At 38.9% G+C, this 22,980-nt stretch overlaps 1 protein-coding gene across 1 annotated transcript in view; it reads right to left on the bottom strand.

Moving 5' to 3' along the window:
• Positions 1-22,980, bottom strand: part of opcml (opioid binding protein/cell adhesion molecule-like) — a 269,728-nt gene that overhangs the window by 109,861 nt on the left and 136,887 nt on the right. The window contains exon 2 of the mRNA XM_080866698.1: positions 19,115-19,350. Within this exon, the coding sequence (XP_080722824.1) occupies positions 19,115-19,350 (236 nt within the window). The remainder of the gene's footprint in view (positions 1-19,114; positions 19,351-22,980) is intronic.

The raw sequence follows: 22,980 nt of genomic DNA, 5'->3' as shown, positions 1-22,980 counted from the left end.
TTATACATGTGCATGTGTCTGCTTGTAATAAATTGAAAAACTGGTATTAAAAACAGTCAAAGGAGCTTGCAGCCTTTGACTACGATGACCTGGATGACTGAGAACCTTCACAGACGGTATTAAAAACAATTTCTACAATTACAAAGTTCAGCACAAATTTCTGTTGCATCCAGACTGGGAATCCTGGTGCCTCACCTGCCCAGAAGGAGCAGCCACCTGTTCAAACTGGAGGGAAACACACCAAAACTAAATCAACCATGGTCACATGACCTGGGTGTTTTGAACCACACTTCAGAGCAGTGTTTCGAAACATCTACGTTTGGAGATCTTGGGAAGGTATTGAAATGTTAAGCATCCCTTCCCTAGCAAATCATATGCATTAAAAATAATATACTGTGGTGTTTAAAATGTACATTTATTAGAAAAATGGTGAATATGAAAGTGTTTTAACTGCTCAATCACTTTGTCACACCCATATGTTTTTATGTGCCACTACTGCATGTCCTTAACTTTGTCTTCTCTCTCTCTCTTCTGTTGAGGTCTCTCTGTCTTTCTCTTTTACATCTTCTTGTTCCCTCCTTGGGCCAGGTTTTGCCTGAGGTCTCCTCCTATTTAAAATGTCTTTTTCCCCATCATTGCCAAGTGCTTGCTCACAGGGTAACATTAAATCATTGGTGTTCTCCCTCTATCATTGTTGGGTCTTTACTTGAATGTTGTTGTGAAGTTGCACTATATATCAAAAACACATAATCAGTCTTATTTCTGACTCTGAAAAATTACAATACTCAGTCTGGCATTATTATTTATTTATATTTTTTCCATTTATAAAGTAATAAATACTAAAAGCATTACATGGATGTATTACACTTCATGGACACAGATTTATATCCAAGTTCATATTTTCTTTGCAACGACAATATGAGCGCTATCCAGGTGCACTTGCTGTTTGTGTTCTCACAGGTGAAGCAGGCTGTGAGCAAAAAGGTTGAATGAAGCTGAATACTGATCAGAGGAATGAGGCAATTCACTGTGTTCCTCCCAGCAAGCCATAATATCTGATCTATGTGTATGTCTTTTTAAACAAGCTGTGCCAGTCACAGTGTGTGATGAAAATGGCTCATCAACTACGCAGCAGAGACCAGACCAGTGCCTGTGAGAGGAAAATGACTGTTTTATGGAATGTTCTGAATAATGAATAATTATATATCTGCAGCTAGACCTTTTCATTGCCTTTGCATTTAAATGTTTAACACTGACCCATATATTATTATAACCGTTAAGGGAAGAGCACAAAAGTCTGGGTTTTGCACATCTCATAACCAAAATCACTGGACCTATTAAATACATCAGCTGATGTGTCTTTGGACCAATTCATCTATCACAAAATTACTTTACACTAAGGATACATTAAATGCAAGATATTCATATTTCATATTTATATCTTGAGCATAAATTTAAATTTAACACTCTGAAATCCCACACTTAAAAAGCTATCTTCAGCAGTGTTGGTCAAGTTACTTGAAAAAAGTAATCAGTAACTAATTACTGATTACTTCCCCAAAAAGTAATCCCGTTACTTTACTGATTACTTACTTTCAAAAGTAATTAATTACTTAGTTACTTAGTTACTTTTTAAAAACACGATTTACAACCTGAATAGGTGATAAAGCGATAGATCTCTCAGCCCAATTCTACTTTTTCTACATAATCCATCATACAAAATGTAATCAAATGGAAAAGTCCCTTTTTAAAACTTGTTTTATCAGTTTTAATCTTTTAACTTTATGCATCAAGCAAAAATGTAATTATATGCAACATTCACTGACTGGAAGAAATTTGTTTAATATTTAAACCTATTTTCTGCACATTCCAGCACATAAATTTATTTTTTTTTGTGTTTACACTCAGTCTTTCAAATAGATGCAAGTAAAACACAGCAGAAAATAAATAAAGTCAAAGACTAGCGGTCCTTTTGCTCTATTTTCACCTGTAAAGCAGGAGTAGGGTAGGCGGAGGTTTACCCTGGTGCAGGTGTGCCGCAGCGGTCAGTGGAAGGATATGGCAGTTTCTCTGTGAATTTCCAATTACGTGGTAGCGCACTCGGAGCTTGCTTGGAAGTTTAGGGGGGTTTTTTCACTGTAAAAAGAAGTTTTCTTCCCACGCACAATGGACGCTAATGTTTTTGTCACTTTTTATGGAATCAAACTTAAAGTAAGGTCAGTACTTCCACGCTTTAAACGCTGCACGCTCATACTCTCTCCAGTACTCGATATATGATTCACTGTTGATCTGCACACAGCTGTTGTCACAAACGTCGCACTTGCTTACGTCACTGTCATGAAAAAAAAAATCCCAGTTGCAGTAACGCAGCGTTCCTACAGGAAAGTAACGGTAATCTAATTACCGTTTTTGCAATAGTAATCCCTTACTTTACTCGTTACTCGAAAAAAGTAATCAGATTACAGTTACTGCCCATCTCTGCTCTTCATTGTCTTTAGATTTAACTGATTTGAGAAGAAATTAAACAAGAACAAACATTTGATCCATAAACATCTGAAGTAATACATTTTAGAGCTGTTTTCAACAGCAGTGTTTATGACTATATGAAAATCTTATTTTATTGCTCTAATACAGCCTACAGTTTTCTAGATTTAGGCAAATAACCCAGGAGGAAAACTTTTAAAACAAAAGTTTGTTGGGCCATGCTTCAGGCATGGCACCTCAGCCTAAGAGCTGAATACATTAGTACTCCAACATGGCTGAGAGTGTTACCACAATGGTCAATTGGTGGTAGTGTCTGGAACTGATTTGAAAGGCAGATATTCAAAAATTTGCAGCATTTGGACAGAGTAGCAAAGCATTAGTTTTGTTAATTTCTCATTTGGTCTTTTTTTCTTTTCTTTTTTTTTTACAAGTAACTTCTTCTAGTGAGTTGCAGCTAGACAGAGTATTCTATGAATAGCTAAACTTTTTGACGCCAGAGGGACCTGAGAGATCTGACCCAGGGAATGCCTGTTTCAGCAAACCCTTGTAGCAAGGCATCAAAGAAAAGCTGACTTGAACGGCATAAAATGGTTCATACAGCCAAACTAGAGTTGTGAAAAATCTATAACTACAGGCAACACACTAGGTCCTCTAGAGGCCTGCTCTGTTTTTATCATGAAAGCCAAGATAACCTGATGGATGAGCCAAAGACACAAATGGAATGCATAGAGAGCAAGCTATGTGCACTTGCTGTGCCGAGAGTTTCAACCCACTATGTGCCAAGGGAAGTACAGGGCAACGTAGGTAAGAAAAAACAGGGAAAAGAAAACATTTTTTTTTTTGTTTAAGACTGTTGACCAATACAACTGACATTTCAAGGAGCTTTCAGCAAGTTATTTAAAGCCCTGATAATTTCAGTGACAAAGTTTTGTCCTCTGCTGCTGTCAGAGAAACCAGAATCTCTTAAAATTGTAATAATTTTAATTTATTTATGCCATTTTCCATTATATTCATATGGAATCAGGTCATAGATGTAGTAGTCTAAAAGTCCTTGGTTTGCCACCTTTCTGTGGCTGGAGCTATGCTACTGGATACATAAAGTTCAGGTAGGGTGTCTTACTGTCTGGCCCCTCTTCTCAAGTGCTGAAAAGGAAAATTTGAATACCAGGTACATATTGAAATGTTGTGGTGCTTTGGTAACTTTTGATTGTTCTTATGATGGCTTTGGTATTGTGAAAATGAAGATGTTCTTGTCAACAACCACTTTGGCCAAAGTAGGACCTCCTTGCCACTTTGTGGTGTTGTTTCTAAGTGTTCAAACACATGCAGTTACACTGAAAAAGGATGCTGCAGTATTTAAGGTGTGGTCAATTCCCATGGAAGTGGCAAGACTATTTGCTCATCGAACAAAGAGAAGTGAGGTCCTTAAAGTTGGGACCATAGTTTAACAACCACTTGATGTTAATTTAGAATCTTTGGGTCCTTTCCTGCTACAGTACACATTACAAAGCACTTCAAGATGCTATTCTTTCTTGCAATTTAACTGCAGTCTGTCCACCTCCTGTGTGCAGTCACTGTGGAAGCAGATGCCCTATATTCCTGAGGGTATTAGCTGACAAGGTCACATAGCTGATTGATGTTAGCCTCCAGGATCCTTTCCTTCGTATAGGTTCACCACCAATCTCCATTCTGGAGGTGCTACAGAAAGGAGTACCCAGGGGGCCTAAACACTTCTCTAAAACCTCTTGTGGATTTCCTGGTTGTTCTTTGTCAGGGGACAGTATCTACTGTATTCATTCATCTGTAACTTCAGGCTGTAACTTCAGTTTGTGTCCTTTCCTAGAAAACAACACACAACTCTTAACAAAGTTTAGTAAGTTTTAAGTGTTAACTTGGCATTTCATCTCATTGGGTGTTGGAATAAGTATGTAAGGTGTTTCACTGTATAACCAATAAAATGCATACTTGCTTAGATTAATGTCAACATTATCAGTTTTGCTATAATACTCACACAACCAATATTATGCATGACAGTCACAGAAAAATTTGTTTAACAACCACTGGAAGAATTATTACACTAGGATCTAGGTCTCTCTTTTTCCATCTTTCAATCTTTCCCTACTTAATGTAAATAATTGTTCTGTGACAGTGTATTTTGTTGAATTGCAAAAACAATAGTTTTTGTATCCAGTGGACACTCATCTGAAGCAGATTCAAATTCACAATATGTGAGCGCTGAAAAATAGATTTTACAGTTAGCTAGAAACAACATGTACTATACCATATTTTGCCAGTCATCCAATTTTTTTCCACCACAAACTTTGTTATTTAAAACACTTAATTAGGGATGGTAGTATTTTGTAGGTGTTTTTCTTCTTAGAAATATATTCAATTCAATTCAATTTTATTTATATAGCGCCAAATCACAACAAAAGTCGCCTCAAGGCGCTTCATAGGTACAGAGAAAAACCCAACAATCATATGACCCCCTATGAGCAAGCACTTTGGCGACAGTGGGAAGGAAAAACTCCCTTTTAACAGGAAGAAACCTCCGGCAGAACCAGGCTCAGGGAGGGGCGGCCATCTGCTGCGACCGGTTGGGGTGAGAGAAGGAAGACAGGATAAAAGACATGCTGTGGAAAAGAGACAGAGGTTAATAACAGATATGATTCAATGCAGAGAGGTCTGTTAATACATAGTGAGTGAGAAAGGTGACTGGAAAGGAAAAACTCAATGCATCATGGGAATCCCCCGGCAGCCTACGTCTATTGCAGCATAACTAAGGGAGGATTCAGGGTCACCTGCTCCAGCCCTAACTATATGCTTTAGCAAAAAGGAAAGTTTTAAGCTTAATCTTAAAAGTAGAGATAGTGTCTGTCTCCCGAATCCAAACTGGAAGCTGGTTCCACAGAAGAGGGGCCTGAAAACTGAAGGCTCTCCCTCCCATTCTACTTTTAAATACTCTAGGAACAACAAGTAGGCCTGCAGAGCGAGAGCGAAGTGCTGTAATAGGGTGATATGGTACTACAAGGACATTAAGATAAGATGGGGCCTGATTATTTAAGACCTTGTATGTGAGGAGCAGGATTTTGAATTCAATTCTGGATTTAACAGGAAGCCAATGAAGGGAAGCCAAAACAGGAGAAATATGCTCTCTCTTTCTAGTCCCTGTCAGTACTCTTGCTGCAGCATTTTGGATTAGCTGAAGGCTTTTCAGTGAGTTTTTTGGACATCCTGATAATAATGAATTACAGTAGTCCAGCCTGGAAGTAATAAATGCGTGAACTAGTTTTTCAGCGTCACTCTGAGACAGGATATTTCTAATTTTAGAGATGTTGCGCAAATGGAAGAACGCAGTCTTACATATTTGTTTAATATGTGCGTTGAAGGACATGTCCTGGTCAAAAATGACTCCAAGGTTCCTCACAGCATTACTGGAGACCAAGGTAATGCCATCCAGAGTAAGAATCTGGTTAGATATCATATTTCTAAGATTTTCAGGGCCGAGTACAATAACCTCAGTTTTATCTGAATTAAGAAGCAGAAAGTTAGCGGCCATCCAGGTCTTTATGTCTTTAAGACATTCCTGCAGTTTAACTAATTGGTGTGTGTTATCTGGCTTCATGGATAGATAGAGCTGGGTGTCATCAGCACAGCAGTGAAAATGTATGTTATGTCTTCTAATGATGCTGCCTAAGGGAAGCATGTATAATGTAAACAGAATTGGTCCTAGCACTGAACCCTGTGGAACTCCATAATTAACCTCAGTGTGTGAAGAGGACTCTCCATTTACATGCACAAATTGGAGTCTATTAGATAGATATGATACAAACCACTGCAGTGCAGTACCTGTAATACCTACAGCATGTTCTAATCGCTCTAATAGGATATTATGGTCGACAGTATCGAATGCTGCACTAAGGTCTAGCAGGACAAGCACAGAGATGAGTCCACTGTCAGAGGCCATAAGAAGATCATTTGTAACCTTCACTAAAGCTGTTTCTGTGCTGTGATGAGCTCTGAAACCTGACTGAAACTCTTCAAATAAACCATTCATCTGCAGATGATCTGTTAGCTGTTTGACAACTACACAGCAAATTCAAAAGTGTTAAATTTTTTGGTGTTAATAGTCTCCTTGCAAAAGTAGAGTTAATTTTACTCTAAGTAGAGTCACATTCTTTTAATGTAACTCTGAGGTGTAAAATGATAGTAGTTAAAATCGAGTGTTAAAAATGAGTGTTTATATGTCAAATCTGGAGGTGTTACAATGGAAACATTAACTCTTGACCTCTTAACTCTGAACTCCTACAGGGGCTATGACACCAACAGAATAAATTCACAGACTCCGCCCCCAGCACCATAGGCTCCAATCGAAGCTGAAGTGAAGCCGTTTCAGAACATTTTGCTCTACATATTTGAGTTGTTTGCCATGCTTGGTAAGTCATTTTTTCAAAGATTGTTTCAATTATTATTAGCTTTTACTTCTGTGGCTCTTTGGAGTTGAGACAAAGCTGTGTGGAAGGCATTAGCCATGTTGCTCGCTGATAGCATAATATTCTGTTTTAGCTAGCTGAAAGGTATTGTTTGCGGGCAAATACCACAGCCTTGAAAAAAAGCTTGCATGTGACTTTTCAGTCAAACTTTTGGTCAAATACACCTAAAACAATGTCTAGAATGTGAAATGTTGGTATAATGGTGCTACTTGAAGCCTGAAAATGATTGCCCATAAAAAAAAACGAGCAAACAGCAGTAGCTGACGTCCTGACTGGATTCTACGGTAGCATTTAGATCCCTCCAGAGTTTTGTGCACACGGTCTAGGTAAAAATGAAAAAGGTTGAGGTTTTACATTTAGTTCAGTATTACCTGTTGCCTGTGTCCTTGTCTTTTGGGAAAATACTTTACACAAATAATGGCTCAAAGAGGATTCCTTTTTTTTTTTTTTTTTACTATGCTGCAATTGTTTACCGGATTATTTGTGCCATTATTTAGTGTCAACTAATTTTTATTCAATCTCCGCACAGGATATGCTTGTAAAGATGGAATATGGGGGAGAGCAGAAGTGCGTTGAAGTTCCACAAAGGGATGAATGAAGGACATGCATGTTGTATTGAAGAAATAAGTGTTGAGAATGCTGTTATTTGCATTTACCAGCTCACCTATGTCAGACCTTTTGATAAACAAAATTCTAATGGAAGTGAGAACATGTACACTGTTACATCTTTCAGAAAATGTTTTGAAATTGTGGTACACAGTTCAGAATAAATGTTTTTCAAAAACCATTTTATCTTTTTAGTAAATGTTTATTTCCAAAAGAAATTTCTAGAAGTTCAGAACAGTAAAATTCCCGCTTTTTAGAATGAATTAGAAGATAACTCTTACGTAGTTAAACTAAAATACTCTTTGAGAGTTAATATATAAACTCTTAACACCAAGTGTTAAATTATCAACTCCAGACAGATTTGGTGTTTAACACTAAATCAGAGTTAACGTACCAACTCTCCAAAAAGAGTTAAATTAACACTCTCTGGTGTGGACCCATATAGACACTTTAATAGTGTTGAAATCAAATCCGACAGTGTTAATTTGGACATGCTGGATTTGCTGTGTACTCTTTCAAGGATTTTTGATATGAAAGGAAGGTTGGAGATTGGCCTATAATTAGCTAAGACTGCTGGGTCTAGAGAAGGCTTTTTGAGTAAAGGTTTAACTACAGCCAACTTGAAGGCCTGTGGTACATAGCCGATTATTAGAGATAGGTTGATCATATTTAAGATTGAAGAATTAATTAATGGCAGGACTTCTTTGAGCAGTTTTGTAGGAATGGGGTCTAAAAGACACGTTGATGGTTTGGAGGAAGTAATTATTGAAGTTAACTCAGAAAGATCAATTGGAGAAAAAGAGTCTAACTTAACATCAGTGGTACTAAGAGTAGCTGTAGATAATATTACATCTGTGGGATGATTACTGGTAATTTTTTCTCTAATGATAAAAATTTTATTTGTGAAGAAGTTCATGAAGTCATTACTAGTTAACGTTAAAGGGATGGTTGACTCAAAAGAGCTCTGACTTTTTGTCAGCCTGGCTACAGTGCTGAAGAGAAACCTGGGGTTGTTCTTATTTTCCTCAATCAGTGATGAATAGCAAGATGTTCTGGCTTTGCGGAGGGCTTTCTTATAAAGCAGCAAACTATTTCTCCAGGCTAAATGATGATCCTCTAAATTTGTAACACGCCATTTCCTCTCCAGATTACGAGTCATCTGCTTTAGGGTACGTGTTTGAGAATTATACCACGGAGTCAGGTACTTCTGATTAGAGACCTTAGTTTTCACTGGAGCTACAGTATCCAGAGTCGTACGTAGTGAGGAGGTGAAATTATTAACAAGATAATCGACCTCTGTTGGGGTAGCGTTCAGATAGCTGCTCTGCTCTGTGTTGGTACAGGGCATTGAAGATGATAACAGTGGGTGGATTATATTCTTAAACTTAGTTACAGCGTTTTCAGAAAGACATCTACTTTGATAAAGTCTACTCTCCACCGCTGTGTAATCAATTATTGTAAATGTAAATGTTATCAGGAAATGATCAGACAGGAGAGGGTTTTCAGGAAACACTGTTAAATGTTCAGTTTCTATGCCATATGTTAAAACAAGGTCTAGAGTGTGATTAAAGTGGTGGGTGGGTTTTTTTACATTTTTAGAGAAACCAATTGAGTCTAATAACAGACTAAATGCCATGTTGAGGCTGTCATTTTTAGCATCTACATGGATGTTAAAATCACCCACAATAATTATTTTATCTGAGCTCAGAACTAAATTAGATATAAAGTCTGAGAAATCAGAGAGAAACTCTGTGTAAGGCCCAGGTGGACGATAGATGATAACAAGTAAGACTGGTTTCTGAGTTTCACAGCTGGGGTGGACAATGTTAAGCATCAGGCTTTCAAATGAATTAAAAGTCTGTCTTGGTCTTTCATTAATTAATAGGCTGGTGTGAAAAATTGCTGCCACACCGCCCCCTCGGCCTGTGCTTCGAGATTTCTGGTAGTTAGAATGATTCGGGGGTGTTGATTCATTTAAACTAACATAATCATCCTGCTGCAACCAGGTTTCTGTAAGGCAGAGTAAATCAATTTGTTGATCAATTATTAAGTCATGTACTAACAGAGACTTGGAGGAGAGAGACCTAATATTTAATAATCCACATTTCACTGTTTTACTCTTTGGTTCAGATGTGGATACTGTATTGTTCTTTCTTTGTAATTGTTTATGTTTAAGTTGTTTGTTGCTGGTTTTTAGTTTGTTATTTGTCTGTTTGGGAGCTGACACAGTCTCTATGGAGATGGGTTTTGGGGGGGTAGCAGGAGGAGAGAAGTTGCAGAGAGGCGTGTAAGACTGCAACTCTGCTTCCTGGTCCCAACTCTGGATAGTCATATTTTGGGGGGTTTAATAAATTTGTCCATATTTCTAGAAATGAGAGCTGCTCCATCCAAAGTGGGATGGATGCCGTCTCTCCTAACAAGACCAGGTTTCCTCCAGAAGGTTTGCCAATTATCTATGAAGCCCACATCGTTTCTGGGACACCACTCAGACAGCCAGCAATTTAAGGAGAACATGCGGCTAAACATGTCACTCCTGGTCATATATGAACAAATCCTGAAAAAGACCAGGGACATGCATTACTGTTAGGGCAGTATCAATAAAGCAACACAAAGACTACATAAAATATACTGAATGGATGTCTAGCAGTTGTCTGTCAGCTATCTTGTATCCACGTTAATTTAAACTACCAGCTAGATGACCTCTGAGCTGAGCGGGAGTAACACTGTGGATACAGAGCAGCGCTAATGATGTGGACAAGTAGAAGTTTCCAGCAAGTAAACCCCCTCCCACCCACCCCCCAACACACACACACACACATGCACACACACACACACACACACGCACACACACACGCACACAAACACACACGAAAAAACTAAACTTTCTTGGCAACAATATGGTGTAAATACAGTTAACGGCTCGCAGTGGAATACAGAAATATTCTGATGCAGTTGTCTCCTGAGTACAAAAGAAACAGGGAACAAACAGTGGGGTGGCTGTAGCTCAGAAGGTAGAGCTGGTCACTTACTGATCGGAAGGTTGGTGGTTCGATCCCTGGCTCCTCCAGTCTGCATGTCAAGTATCCTTGGGCAAGATACTAACCCCAACTTGCTCTCCCATGCATCCATCGGAGTGTGAATGTACTTAGAAAGCACTACGTAAAGATAAAGTGCTTGTGAGAATGGGTGTGATTGGGTGAATGAGGCATGTTGTATAGAGCGCTTTGAGTACTCCAGGAGAGTGGAAAAGTGCTATGTAAGAGTGCTTGACTTACATTGATCAGGTTGCTAAGATAATTTAACTCTATTGTGAAGTCATGGGTGAGAGCTAACCAGCCACTCTTGCTTGGTTCATTTCAATAAATTTAATAAAACTTTGCCTCAACTGTTTAGGGGTTGGAGCAATTTTTATATATAATTTGCCATTTCTGTAGACTCAAAAGTAATTAGATTTTTTTATAATAATTGATTTTTTACATTTACAATACATTGTGGTTACACATATATTTGGGTTTGCACAGTGGAATACTTTGCTATAATGCAGCTCTTTCTGGATGAATACTGCGCACCTCCTGGGTTAACAGGTTTATCAAAAAGTCCCAAAAATAAATTTGTCTATACATAGATTCCAGTAATGCCACACAAATGACCTCAACCCTGTTTCAAAAACTATTAAAAAAAGAAAAAAAGTACACACATGCTTACTGAAAAATGGTCTGCTAAGTCACACCTCCTCATCACTCATCCTAAACACAGGTACGCCACAGGGTTGTGTGCTTAGCCCCCTCCTTTATTCCCTGTTCACACACGACTGTGTTCCTAAACATAAGTTCAACACCATTATCAATTTTGTGGATGACACAACCATCATAGGCCTCATCACAGACAACAATGAGACGGCCTATAGAGAGGAGGTGATGGCACTGTACAAGTGGTGCCTGGAAAATAACCTGTCTCTCAATATCAGCAAAACTAGAGAAATGATAGTGGACTACCGGAAACGACCAGTCAGGGAACACCAATCCATCCACATCAACGGTGTCAAGGTCGAAAGGGTCAGCAACTTCAAATTCCTTGGAGTCAACATCTCCTGGACCCTTCACACAGACACTGCTATCAGGAAAGCTCGCCAGTGACTCTACTTCATGAGGAGGCTGAGGAAGTTTGGCATGAACGCTAACATCACCTGAAATATCTACAGGTGTGCGATTGAGAGCTTGCTGACGAGCTGCATTACAGTTTGGTACGGAAGCTGCTCTGCCAGCAGCTGGAAATCACTACAGAGGGTGGTGAAGGCAGCAGAGCACATCACTGGCATGAGGCTTCTTGCCATTCAGGACATCTATCTTATATTTTATAAACATTTTGCTCTTACTATTTTTTACTTACTATACTGCTGAGTGACTGTCTGCTGCTCTTCAAATTCATTTGATTGCAATGTTGACCCTGTGCTAACTTGCATATGACAAATAAAACTGAAACTGAAACTGAACTGAAGTCAGGTGCTTTAAGCACTTAAATCAGTCAGAAGAAGGTAAAGACCTATAAAATAAAATAAAAATCCAAAAAACCCACATCCATATCTACAATCTGTGAGTCTTTCAGCAGACAGAAGTGAAGGCTGATTCACCAAAAGAAGAGTGATGGAAAGGTTACAGTCTTTAGTTGAAGATATCCTTGTTGCTTTGATAGATTCTCTGGGGTGAAAATATTAAAAAATAAAGCAATGGAGGAGGCACCAAACCATTTAAATCTTAAAACACCACATACATATTGGAAAATAATTTTAAAACTCATTAAGTGATGTTTCTCCAGAATCTTGCAGTGGTGATATTGCACAGATTTTATGTTCAGCATTTTTAAAGTTTCTTTATAAAGTGATTCCAGTGGTTTAATGACTGTTTCCCGTATGACATATGAGAAAAAAATCATGGCATGCATGGTCTTGGCAGAATCCATTTCCAATGTGCAATGTGCCTAAAATTGATCCGATTATACTTAATGGTTTTCATGATTTTCTTAATGTGATTCTTAAAACAAAGATTTAAGTCAAGATCATCCCAAGACATTTAAACTCACTCCCACTTTCAGTCTTCTCATCTTTAATAAAAAAAAAATTCTGCTCTAGCAGACTGTTTTGTTTTTTTGTTCTTTTTTTGTTTTGGGGGTTTTTTGGGGAGGGGGGGTGCAATCTTAGTCATCAGCTTGTTTGTTTGTTCACTGTACATTTATGTTGGAATTCATATTATGGCAAGAACCAATCAGATATGTAAAGAGAAATGACAGTACATCATTACTTTAAGCACTGAGGGTCAGTCAGTCTGGAAAATTGCTAAAACTTTGAATGTGTTCCCAAGTGCAGTCGCAAAAACCATAAAACGCTACGACAAAACTGGCTCACATGAGAACCGCCCCAGGAAAGAACGATCACGAGTCACCTCTGCTGCTGAGGATAAATTCATCTGGGTCACCAGCCTCAGAATTCACAAGTTAACAGCACCTCAGATTAGACCCCAGATAAATGGCGCACAGTTCCAGTAGCAGACATATCTCTACATTAACTGTTCAGAGAAGACTGTGCGAATGAGGCCTTTATGGTCAAATACCTGCTAAGAATCCACGACTAAGGAAAAGCAACAAGGAGAAAAAATTTGTTTGGGCCAAGACACACAAGGAATGGACATTAGTGCAGTGGAAATCTGTGCTTTGGTCTGAAGATTGCAAATTTGAGATCTTTGGTTCCACCTGCGTTGTCTTTGCACGATGCGAAAAAGGTGAATGCATGGTCTCAAGATGCATGATGAAGGCAAAAGGGCCAACAAGTGACAACTCGGTGAACAACAAGTGACAAATGGGTGAACAAGTGCTCAGTATCTCTGGGAACTCCTTCAACACTGTTGAAAAAAGAGTGTGCAAAGCAGTAATTAGGCTAATTTGAAGAATCAAAATATAAAACATGTTTTGAGTTATTTCAGTTTTTTATTTACTGTATAATTCCATATGTGCTCATTCATATGCCTTCAATGAGAATCTTCAATGTAAAAAGTCATGAAAATAAAGAGAAACCATGAAATGAGAAGCTATATCCAAACTTCTGATTAGCCTCTGTCTGAAACAGCCGGCATGATGTGGAAGCTCCTGTACCTCATGCCTGACAGCAGAACATGGAAAGTATATGGCTGGGATATAACTGCCACATCAGGTTGTGCACAGTAAGGGGCTATACATATCCCTGAGGGGGCACCCGTACTGAGACTGCATCAGTATGCATCTTCGTCATTAATAGAAGATTAACTTCACAAATTTCCACTCCTACCAGTGCATTAGCAACATCGTGCTAATTTCATAATAATAATAATGCATTTTATTTGAGGATGCATTTCAGAAACCCAAGGTCACCTTACAAAGAACAAAATTAATAAAATGAACAATAATCATAAAATACATAAAATAAGTTGAAATGGCAAAACGGAACTTGACAACAGATAAAATCAGCACTAAAGCGAATAAACCAGTTTAAACAGATGTGTTTTGAGCTGTGTCTTAAATACGGAAAGGGAGTCAATATTTCTTATGGCTGGAGGAAGAGAGTTCCAGAGCGACTGAAAGCTCTGTTCCCCATAGTAATAAGCCGTGAGGATGGAACAGTAAGATGAATAGCAGATGATGATCTGAGAGGGTGGGAAACAGTGGTGATGTGGAGCAGGTCACACAAATATGATTTATGGATACACTTGTATGTAAGAAGTAAGATTTTAAAATTTATCCTGGCTTCTATGGGCAACCAGTGAAGCTGCTTAAGAACTGGGGTAATATGAGCTCTTAATGGAGTATGAATTATGACCCGAGCTGCAGAATTTTGAAGAAGTTGGAGTTTATGAAGGGACCTTTTAGGGAGAACAAATAGGGGGGAATTGCAGTAATCAATGCGGGATGTAGTAAGACTATGGACAAGGATGGCAGCAGAATGGGGAGTAAGGAAGGGGCGGAGTCGGTTAATATTACGTAAGTGGAAGTAAGCAGACCGGGTTATGTAATTAATGTGAGACTGAGATGAAAGAGTATTATCAAGTATGACACCCAAACTCTTAACCTGAGGGGATGGAAGGGTAGGAGAATTTTCAATGTTAATGGAAAAACTGTTGGATTTGGTTAAGATAGATGGTGTACCAACAAGTAAAACTTCAGTTTTATTACTGTTAAGTTTGAGAAAATTGGAGGAGAACCAGGATCTAATCTCAATAAGACAGTCTAAGAGGGAGGTAGGTGGGAGGGATGAATTGGGTTTAGAAGAAATGTAGAGCTGGGTGTCATCGGCATAACAATGAAAATTTATATTATATTTTCAGAATATATGACCAAGAGGGAGCATATAAATAATGAATAACAGAGACCCTAATACTGAACACTGGGGCACACCAGCAGAAACAGGATAGAGACTTGAAGAATGGGATTTAAATTTTCAATAAACTGAGTGCGTCTGAGAGATAGGACGTGAACCAGGCAAGGGGTGTGTGACTAATGCCAAGGGAAGCTAACCGGTTCAGGAGAATATTGTGAGAAATGGTATCAAACGCCGCACTATGCTCAAGAAGGATGAGAACAGATAGGAGACCAGAATCAGCTGCCATCAGAAGGTCATTGGTAATTCTTAACAGAGCAGTTTCTGTGCTATGATTGGGGCGGAAACCAGATTGAAATTGTTCATAGAGATTATGGTCATTGAGATGTTAATGAAGCTGGGAGGCGACAACTTTTTTAAGAATTTTTGAAATAAAGGGGAGATTTGATATAGGGCGAAGATTATCAAAGTTATTGGGGTCTGCACCAGGCTTTTTGAGAATTGGAATAACAGAAGCATTTTTCAGAGATGAAGGAATGATTCCAGTGTTCAGGGAGGAATGAATAATATTGGTTATGAGAGGTGCTAACGAGGGAAGGCAGGCTTTAACTAACACAGTAGGGAGAGGGTCAAGTTGACAGGTGGATGACTTAGATTTTTTAATAAGATTAGATACATCAGTTATGGAGGGAAGAGTAAAGCTTGAAAATAACTGACAGGAAGACAGTGGGGGAAACAGGAAGTCTACTTCAGAGCCAGAAGCTCCTAAAGAGTTAAGTTGACGGTGAATATCTGAGATTTTACAAGTGAAAAAAGAGATAAGAGAGTTGCAAAAATCAACAGAATACATGTGGGAGGGGAATGTGTCTGGAGGTTTTGTCATTTTACTGAACAATGAAAAGAGAGACCTGGAGTTACCTTCATTAGAACTAATTAAACCAGAGTAGTAAGCAGATTTGGCTGAGGCAATGCAGTCCTTATAGAACAAAACATGATCATTGTACATTTCTTTATGTACAATAAGTCCGGTATTCTTGAATAGACGTTTGAGTTGGCGTCCTTTAGCTTTAAGATGACGCAGGTCGGGGGTAAACCATGGTGCTGAATGGGAAAATGAGACAGTTCGATGTTTAAGGGGAGCAAATATGTTAAGAAGGTTATGAAGGTTGACATTATAATGGCAAACGAGTTCATGAGGGGTTGAGGAGCTGTGAATAGATGGAAGGTCATGGACGGCAGATGAAAAACCAGCTGGGTTAATATTACTAATTTTCCTAAAAGTAATATTACGAGAGATACAGGTTTTGGAAGCGATTATGTTTGCATCAAAAAATTTATACATATGATCAGACTGGGGAAACAATGTGGCTTTACAATGGGTGGGGGTAATGCCAGAACAACAGACCAAATCCAGGATATGACCTTTAGAATGGGTAGGGGATTTTATGTACTGTAGAAGCCAAAAACTTTCCAGGCAGGAGGTAAAATCTCTGGAAAGAGGGATTTTATCATTGTCCATATCAATATTGAAGTCACCAACAATTATCAGATTTGGAAAAAGTACAGAGAAATGAGTGAGAAGAGCAGAAAATTCAGTTAAAATCTCCTTATTTGGCTTAGGTGGCCGATAAACAGTACATATGATGGTGGGGTAGATCCAGGGAGCTGTAGTGCTATGTATTCAAATGAATGGGAGGGAGGGGCAGAGACAGGGAGAACTTTCCAGTGCTTCCGGTAAATTATCGTGAGACCTCTGCCCCCCACCAGTAGGCATCGGGTGAAGTGCCTTGCCCAAGGACACAACGACCGAGACTGTCCAAGCCGGGGCTCGAACCGGCAAACTTCCAATTACAAGGCGAACTCAAAACTCTTGAGCCACGATCGACCACCCATTGTGGTCAACAGCCCAGTCAGTCTTGCGGGGAGGATGACGAGTTTGTGACCAGATGGACAATAGTGAGTTAGTGTCACTGATGTTGAAATTCCGCCAAAGCCCTCGGCGGATATACCTGCGGCGGGGCTTGAAGGCGATGTCCGAGTAGAAGTATAGAGCCACAGGTGAAGAGACAGCCAGGCAAAAACCGATTCGCAAAAGATCCGTAGCAGAGTACTAGAGAAGAGCTGTCGTTGGGTGATGAATGATCGATAAAAAAACCCAGGTGAGCATGAGCCACACCAACACCCTGTGGATCCGCATCTTAATCAGGGCCGAGCAGTGAACACAAACGTAGGGACCGAATAACCAGTTGACAGCTGCAGCGCAAGCAATAAAAGCCTGCAAATATTGCAAAAACAAGTCAAAACAGGGTTGCACCTTAGATACTCGATTCAAATTGTCATCAGCAACTGAAAAAATTATAATAAAAATTGTAATAATAACCGGTGAGCAGCAGCAGCCAAGCACGCCAGTGTCCACTCGACCGGAACCCACTCTGTAAAACCATTTCCTAAGTGTTGTACACAATTATATGTCATTAAGGTAATTATTGAAATTATAATTATAATAGTGTATAATAGCCATTAAAAATGGTTAGACCTAAATATTAACCATAGTACCTATTTTCTTAAGATTGTTTAATTCAGGATTACAGGCAATCTACAGCCTCTCCCAGCTTTCATAGAGCAAGACACAAGGTACACCCTGGAAGGGTTGCCAGTCTTTAACAGGACTAACACAAAAAGAAGCAACCATTCATATTTACATTCACACCTTCAAACTAACCTAATATGTATGTCGTTGGACTGTTGGAGGATGAGAGGGTACCCACAGGAATCCCAGGGAGAACATGTGATATGCCATACATAAGGGCACCAGCCAGAGGATTAAAACCCAGGATCTTTTTGCTATGAGACAGTAGTACTAGTGGCACCACATAGTGCTGTAAAACATTCTGCAGAGATTTCAGTTTGTAATAACATTGTAATTATGGATTGCTGCGGATTTTTTGGATGCACAATCATGATGTGAATCTCCTGTTCCACATTCCAAATACCCTTTATTGGATTGAGATCTGTTGACAGTTTAAGAACTCATTGAAACCAGTTTGAGATCATTTGAGCTTGGTGACATGGTGGCAAGCTCTCTGAAACCCTCCCCTGGACCAGGAGGGATGTGCAGTGTACTGGAAAGGTGCCAAGGAGGTATACAACAGTTTTGTAGTTGGTAGTAGTTGTAGTTGGTTAAATAACTTGTTGGGGCAGTGTGTGAGGATGCGTTCACAAATGATAAAACTTATGATGCCTGTGCTGTGCGCAGCGGCGACGCAAAGTTGTTCGACCTGAGTTATTGTTCGGCCAGAAGCCACAGGGGGTGTTGGACCTAACTAAAGAAAACTGGGATGAAGGTTCAAGCCAAGCTAGGAATAAAATTCACTACATTCTGGACCAGAAAGCAAAGCTACACAAACTGGGAAGTTCTCATGGAATAATTTGCTCAAGTCCCTGGAATGTCAGCATCTCCTGTAAAACAGAGAGGCTCATCTCAGGCAGTTTTCAACGGGAAAGTGCTTGTATTGCTTGCTTTATTCAACCCACCAAGTAGCAACGGCTCTTGGTGGTCACGTGGCAAGTAAGAGACATTAATTATGAAGTGGTATGGTCAGACAGGGGCGGGGCCGCACAAATCCATCACCTCAACCTCTTTAAAGCATGGAGAGAGGCTAAAATTGGTTCTCTGATGAGCTTGGTTAAGAAAAGAAATGATTTGGAGCCCGAGGTGGCAAATTCAAAGTTATAACAAAGATAAAATCCATAGGAAAGTACAACTTGGAGTTGTGCTTCCGTGTCTGTGAAAGAATATGCTTGTCCATTGTTTGATTAAAACCATGGCCTGGATGCTTCCCTGCATCAGTTAAGTTATATTGACATATCATATTGAATTATGCAGTCTGAAAACACACAGCGTTAATTTATGATTTCAAGGAAGTGTCTATCATGAAGTTAAACTACTTTTTTTTGAAGATCATGTGAGTTATTTTTCAAAGACCCTGCAATACTTTTCCCAAGGAAAATAAAAAAAATAGAAATAATTCTAAAAGAAACAATTAAATAATTCTTCTTAGAAAATAAACATAAACATCCACTCTGAAAACACAAGAAACACATAGCACTGATCCCGTATGACACTTTTGATATTTGTTGGAGCTAAATCTAGTTCCTGACAGAACTGGCAGCAGTAGCCACATCTTACCTTGAACAATGAGGTGCACTTTTGTGGACTGTGGTTTCTTGTTTGTGAGTATAGAGCATACATAGGGCCCTTCATCATGGACATCAACATTTTGGATTTTGATGCTGTACTCTGTAACTGCTGTGTTTTCCAACAAGATGACACGAGGATCCAGAGACCACTTTTCACTCCCTGCAAATAGAATAGTGGTGCGATTGAGCCATGCCACTCGTGAGACTTTGCTGTCCACATTGCATCTGGCAGGCAGAAAGAAAGAGAAAGAAAGAAAAACATATTAGAAGTTTATTCCTGGACATTAGTTTTAACTTCCAAGAAACCTCAAACGAATTAGATTAGATGACAGTTCATATTATAACACGAGGTGTTGCTTATGAAATATCTATGCCGTATTTCCTTTCCTAAACCAAGTGGATGACCTGAATACAATCTTCTCAAGAAACTTCATCACAAATCATCACGTCATAAACACTTTGGAGGACATTTTCCCCTTTGTTTAACAAGCCTTTCACAAGCATGCCATTGATAAAATATTTTAATATAATGTTGATATTATATTAAAATATTCACACTATTGAGTTCCTGTTTCTCTTTATTCTTTATACAGGGTGGGCCATTTATATGGATACGCCGTAATAAAATGGGGATGGTTGGTGATATTAAAGTCCTGTTTGTGGCACATTAGTATATGTGAGGGGGCAAACTCCTCAAGATGGCTGGTGACCATGGTGGCCATTTAGAAGTCGGCCATCTTGAATACAACTTTTGTTTTTTCAATAGGAAGAGGGCCACGTGACACATCAATATTATTGGTAATGTCACAAGAAAAACAATGGTGTGCTTGGTTTCAACGTAACTTTATTCTGTCATGAGTTATTTACAAGTTTCTGACCACTTATAAAATGTGTTCAATGTGCTGCCCATTGTGTTGGATTGTCAATGCAACCCTCTTCTCCCACTATTCACACACTGATAGCAACACTGCAGGAGAAATGCTAATTACAGTTACTTGTCAAAATGTTATGTTGCTTTTTGAAAACAGATTCAAAAGTTAATGTTCTCAATAGCAACAAGGCTAACTAATTTTATTACGCTCATTACCTCAATTTAGCTAGAAATAAAGTAACATTTAGATAAACATGAGTCAGTGGTCATTGCTTGAGTGTAAAAAAGTCAGACACTAGCTATTGGAAACAAAACATCCTCAGGACATTTTCTTTAAGAGGATTACAACCGTAATTAAACTGCTGTCTGATTTATTTGAGCAGCTTAAAACAATACTTTGCGTCATTCATGTCAAAGATGTCTACTTATTTTTTTAATTTAGGGGAAAAAGCTAAAATTGAAAAAATAAAAAACACACTAAAATGTTCTTGGACACTTATAATATTCAAAGCCACAATATAGTAAAACATTTTCTTGATAGCATCAGTAAAACGGTGGACTGAAATGGCACGCCATTTTATTAGGACTTTTCAAGATAAATATGTGCTTCACATCAAAAATAGCCTACTAAAAAATATAAATACACAAAGTTACCTAAAAGGAAATTAAAATGTAAGTCTTTAGTTACTTAAAAAAAGACTATTGAGTTCACAGATAATAATAAAAATAAAAATAAATTTTAAATTTTATTTAAAAGCACCTTTCAAGACACCCACCCAGACTTAACGATAAAATAAAGCACAATGTAGAACAATGACAAAAAGAAGAACAAAAAAAACAAGTTAAGTTAACAAACTATAAGGTCATAGCTAATATGCAGATTTTAACAAAACAGGTTTTGAGTTGAGATTTAAACTGGGAGCAAAGCCTGGGAGCAGTGCAACTGAAAGCTCTGCTTCCCATGGTGCTGAGGTGAAAAGAAGGCACAGCAAGTTGGATAGAAGGAGAAGATAGAAGTGAGCCGGCTGAAGAGGCAGTGCTTAAAAGGTTAGAAAGGTAAGGAGGAGCAAGGTTATGAAGGGCCTTGAAGGTGAGCAGAAGAAGCTTGTATACTATTTGCAATTTCACAGGGAGCCAGTGAAGTTCCTGAAGTGATGTGCTACTAGGAGGGGGTTCTGGTAATAATGCGGACAGCAGCTTTTTGAACCAGTTTGGGGAAGACCATGCAAGAGAGAATTACAATAGTCAGTGCGGGAGGTAACAAGACTATGAACAACAATTGATGCAGACTGTGTGGAAAGAGAAGGGTGTAATCTGTTAATGTTGTATACAGTGGCTTGCAAAAGTATTCGGCCCCTTGAACTTTTCCACATTTTGTCACATTACAGTCACAAACATGAATAAATTTTATTGGAATTCCACGTGAAAGACCAATACAAAGTGGCGTACACTTGAGAAGTGGAATGAAAATCATACATGACTCCAAACATTTTTTACAAATAAATAACTGAAAAGTGGGGCGTGCGTAATTATTCAGCTCTCTTTGGTCTGATTGCAGTCAGTTGCCCATAGACATTGCCTGATGAGTGCTAATGACTAAACAGAGTGCACCTGTGTGTAATCTAATGTCAGCACAAATACAGCTGCTCTGTGACAGCCTCAGAGGTTGTCTAAGAGAATATTGGGAGCAACAACACCATGAAGTCCAAAGAACACACCAGACAGGTCAGGGATAAGGTTATTGAGAAATTTAAAGTAGGCTTAGGCTACAAAAAGATTTCCCAAGCCTTCAACATCCCACGGAGCACTGTTCAAGCGATCATTCAAAAAATGGAAAGAGTATGGCACCAAACCTACCAAGACAACGCCGTCCACCTAAACTCACAGGCTGAACAAGGAGAGCGCTGATCAGAAATGCAGCCAAGCCACTGTAGATGGAAATAGATAGAATGGGTGAGATCATTTGATATGAGATTTATAGGACAGTGAGCTGTCTAGGATGGCACCAAGGCTCTTAACCTGAGGTGAAGGGAAAACTGTGGAGTTTTCAATAAAGAGTGAGATGAGTAAAAGTGATTTGTCTTCAGTAGGTTGGATTTAGTGCCAATATGAAGGATTTCCCTTTTATTCTCACTGAGTTTAAGAAAATTAGAGCTGAACCAGGATTTTAATTGGGATAACCATTCTGTAAGAGAAGAAGTTAGGAGGGAGGAATCAGGCCTGCAGGAGCGATATAATTGGGTGTCATCAGCAAAACAGTAAGTAAGTAAAGCTCAAATTTAGGGAAAATGGTACCAAGAGGGAGGATGTATATTAATAAGGGCCTAAGAGGGCCTAAGACTGAACCTTGGGGTGCACCAGAAGTGACTGGGAATAGACGAGAGCGGAACGATTTAAGTTGAATAAACTGGGAGCGGTCAAGGAGATATGATTGGAACCAGGCTAGGGATATGTCAGAGATGACAAAACAGTTAAGTCTGCTTAGATGAATAGAGTGAGACATATTGTCAAAGGCTGATCTCAGATCCAAAAGGACAAGAATATTGAGAATACCAGAGTCCACTACATGTAAAAGAGTATTAGTAACCTTTAAGTAAAGTGGTTTCTGTACTGTGACATGAGCAGAAGCCAGATTTAAATCTCTCATAGATACTATTATTAATCATGTGTGAATGAAGTTGAGCTGCAACAATTTTTTTCTAGGAAAGTCTTTTAGAGATGATGTTAAATTAGAAATCGGGCGGAGGTTGTTAAAGTTGTCAGGATCCAAGGAATGTTTTTTTCAGTATATAAGTGACTGAAGCAATCTTGAATAAGGGAAGAACAATACCAGTGGTGAGTGGAGAGTGAATGATAGAAGTGATGAGTTGGAGAGGCAAGATTTCACGATGGGCACGACAGGCTTTGATTTACATACGAATTCAGAAATATCAGCTTTATCAGGAGACTCAAAATGGAGAAAAGGCTCTGAAGAAGGGATAGAC

The sequence above is a fragment of the Rhamphochromis sp. 'chilingali' genome, assembly GCF_963969265.1.
Source record: "Rhamphochromis sp. 'chilingali' genome assembly, chromosome: 19".
Classification (NCBI taxonomy): Eukaryota; Metazoa; Chordata; class Actinopteri; order Cichliformes; family Cichlidae; genus Rhamphochromis; species Rhamphochromis sp. 'chilingali'.
The sequence above is the reverse complement of the archived record's forward strand: the minus strand, read 5'-3'. Positions and strand labels throughout refer to the sequence as shown.